The 3149-nt window shown below is 34.7% G+C and overlaps 1 protein-coding gene across 1 annotated transcript; it reads left to right on the forward strand.

Moving 5' to 3' along the window:
- Positions 1–501: 501 nt before the first annotated feature.
- On the forward strand, positions 502–1510 carry LOC114192343 (casparian strip membrane protein 1). The gene is made up of 3 exons (XM_028082038.1): positions 502–814; positions 899–1022; positions 1102–1510. Exons 1-3 carry the CDS (start codon positions 576–578, stop codon positions 1315–1317), a joined length of 579 nt encoding a protein of 192 aa, XP_027937839.1. The 5' UTR covers positions 502–575; the 3' UTR covers positions 1318–1510.
- Positions 1511–3149: the final 1639 nt, after the last annotated feature.

Genomic DNA, 3149 nt, shown 5'->3' on the forward strand with positions numbered 1-3149 from the left:
CATATTTAAATGGTAATACGGGGAAGGAAGAAGAAAAGAGAGTTGGACAATTTGGAGCGAGGGGGTGATTGCATGAGAGAGGTGTCGTGTTGCATTGCATGAGAGAGGTTCGGTTGACCGGTGAACTGTAGCAATAAACAAAGTTTATATTTTGAATATAAACTCACGTAGGTATTTCACGGTTTTTTGTTGTTGTTTGTGACATTATTAAAGAACACGAATTATAGTTTGATGAACAAAAGTCCACGATACTGAGCTCATGCGCGATTTTGATAAAAGAAATCCTTATGACCATTAATCCCTATTCTTAAAAAGGCATTTGGAAGATAATTTGAGAATATTAATTACTAATTTCTCTGAAACCTGTCTCCACTAACTATTTCTCTTAGTGGAAATGGTTTTAACAACTCCTCTGATCGCTCGTGGTTTATAAAATATATCTCAACGTTGACCAATGTGTCTCTATATAAGGTATCGATCGGCATCGACCCATTTGCATCACTCACTGGGTCTTTTAATTCATAGTTGAGTACAATCATATATAGGGTTCCGTCGAGTTTCAAAGTAATAAAAAAATGTCAACGACCGTGGATGTCCCAGAATCCAGCAATGTCGCTAAAGGAAAAGCAATCGCAGTTGCAAGGCCAGGAGGGTGGAAGAAAGGGTTAGCCATAATGGACTTCATTCTAAGGTTGGGTGGCATAGCAGCATCTCTTGGTGCTGCAGCAACTATGGGAACAAGTGATCAAACGCTCCCTTTCTTCACTCAGTTCTTTCAGTTTGAAGCTAGTTACGATAGCTTCACTACTTTTCAGTATGTAACCATGTTAATGAAGGTTTTTCTACATATATTTGCGTTTTCTTAACAATCAAGTTAATAATGGTTACCAAAATGCAGGTTTTTTGTGATTACAATGGCACTGGTGGCTGGGTATCTTGTCCTGTCACTACCCTTCTCAGTGGTAGCCATCATACGCCCTCATGCACCTGGACCAAGGCTTTTCCTCATCATCCTAGACACAGTAATTATGATATCAATAACTAAACCAACCTTAATTATTATAATTACAAACTATTTAATTGTCTGTTTGTGAAATGCAGGTGTTTCTGACTTTGGCCACTGCTAGTGGTGCTTCAGCAGCTGCAATCGTTTACTTGGCACACAACGGCAATCAAGACTCCAACTGGCTTGCCATCTGCAACCAGTTTGGAGATTTTTGTGCCCAAACCAGTGGAGCTGTGGTTGCTTCCTTCGTCGCTGTCGTTATCCTTGTGCTTCTCGTTATTATGTCTGCTTTGGCTCTCAGAAGACACTAAACTTAATTAAGATTTAATCGTGCAGGGACTATACCTTTACCTGCATTATACTTATCAGTGTAATGTTTGGTTTATTATTCCTCCACTATTCTTCTTTTCTTGTTCAGTTTAATTTACTTTCATCATGTGTAACCTTATTATTTTGAATGATTTTCTAATGTCAAAAGTTTGACCCTTTCCCATATTCACTTTATTTGAGACTCTTCTACCCTTTCATTTTTCATTCCGGAAACATTGAAAACAAAATTATAAATACGCAGTAAGAGTATTTAATCTTCCTCTTACGTGTGGGTGTTGGTCTAATACTCGTTCTCTATTCGGTAAACTTAAATGGAATAAACTTATACAGTTTGTTTAGGTGTGCATGGAGAGTTTATTGTATTTGTTAATAGGTAATAATTGTGTCTTGATAGAATAATTTAAGGCTTAGAGACGAAAAGTCAAAATAGAGTCTATAAACTATAGTGTTTTGTTTACAAGTAATAATAGTAAACTCCGCATAACAATTGAGTAGCATGGATAGGCCGACCAGACAACTGAGTATGTCAAAGAGGTCCATAAGACAATAAAATAGGTTTGAGAACTTGAATAGCCTGGAAAGAGGCATGGAAAGCTCAGATAGCCCAAAGAGAGGCATATGGAGCTAAAATAACCCTAGGAGGTGCCTTCACAACTTGCATACCTCGGAAGAGCATGTGGGGATCTCGAAAGATCATGTGGAAAGCTTGATAGATCATGTACATAGCTCAATAGGGAGCCTGAGTAGCTTAGTGGAGCAAGTGAACAACTCAGATAACTCAGTGGGATGTCTAGATAGGTCGATAGGGAATCCGAATAGCTTGATGGAACAACGAACAACTCAAAGGGAGCTCAGTTTGTTGGTGTAAATGTGAGAGTTGTTTGATCTCTAAAAATGAGCTTGGCCTATTGAAAAGAACCTGGGTATGAAAAGCTCAGATATTAAGATAGCAAAGAATATGACGAGTAATAGTCAGACAAGGCAAAGAACAAGCCTGGAAAAGCAAAGTACAAGTCGACCACAAACAAAGTGAACAAGTCAGCCACTAATAGAGGAACTAGTTTGCTAGGGATTAGCTAGGGATTTGCTACAAACATTTTGCCAGGGATTAGTTAGGGATTTGCTAGAACTAGTTTGTTAGGGATTAATTAGGGATTTGCTACACATTTTGCTAGGGATTAACTAACAATTTGCTACAACTAGTTTGCGAAGGATTAACTAGAAATTTGCTACAAACATTTTGCTAAAAATTAGCTAGGAATTTGCTACAAACATTTTGCTAAATATTAGCTAAGGATTTGCTACAATTAATTTGCCAGGGATTAATTAAGGATTTGCTACAACTAGTTTGCTAAGGATTAGTTAGGGTTTTGCTACAACTAGTTTGCTAGAGATTAACTACAAAGTAGTTCCTAGCTACTTAGCTACCTATAATTTAGTTCCAAATTTCTTGTAGTGAATACACAAAATTTTTGTAACATCTAAATATTTACAATACTTTAAATATGCGATATTTTTGAGTAATATTTTTATTTTCACTTTTATATATATATATATATATATAAAAGTATATATATATATATAATTAATGAATTGATTAAAAATAATAAGTATTAAAGATAATAATAATAATATTATTATTAAAAAATTAATTAATTATTCATTGTTTCTTCAATAAAATGCTTTAAAATATTTATCAACCTTGCTTAATAATTATTTGAAAGTAATATAAATTTTAATTTAATAAATAATATACTATAGTCGATAGCATTTTTTATAAATTTTCATATGATATTATAATAAAAACATGTAT

The sequence above is a fragment of the Vigna unguiculata genome, chromosome 7 (genome assembly GCF_004118075.2).
Source record: "Vigna unguiculata cultivar IT97K-499-35 chromosome 7, ASM411807v1, whole genome shotgun sequence".
NCBI lineage: Eukaryota > Viridiplantae > Streptophyta > Magnoliopsida > Fabales > Fabaceae > Vigna > Vigna unguiculata.

What these genes read in the sequence shown, in the direction of transcription:
- LOC114192343 (XM_028082038.1), top strand. Translation starts at nt 576, where the DNA reads ATGTCAACGACCGTGGATGTCCCAGAATCCAGCAATGTCGCTAAAGGA. An exon ending in GATAGCTTCACTACTTTTCA is followed by an intron (nt 815 to 898) that starts GTATGTAACCAT and finishes ACCAAAATGCAG; the next exon opens with GTTTTTTGTGATTACAATGG. An exon ending in TCCTCATCATCCTAGACACA is followed by an intron (nt 1,023 to 1,101) that starts GTAATTATGATA and finishes TGTGAAATGCAG; the next exon opens with GTGTTTCTGACTTTGGCCAC.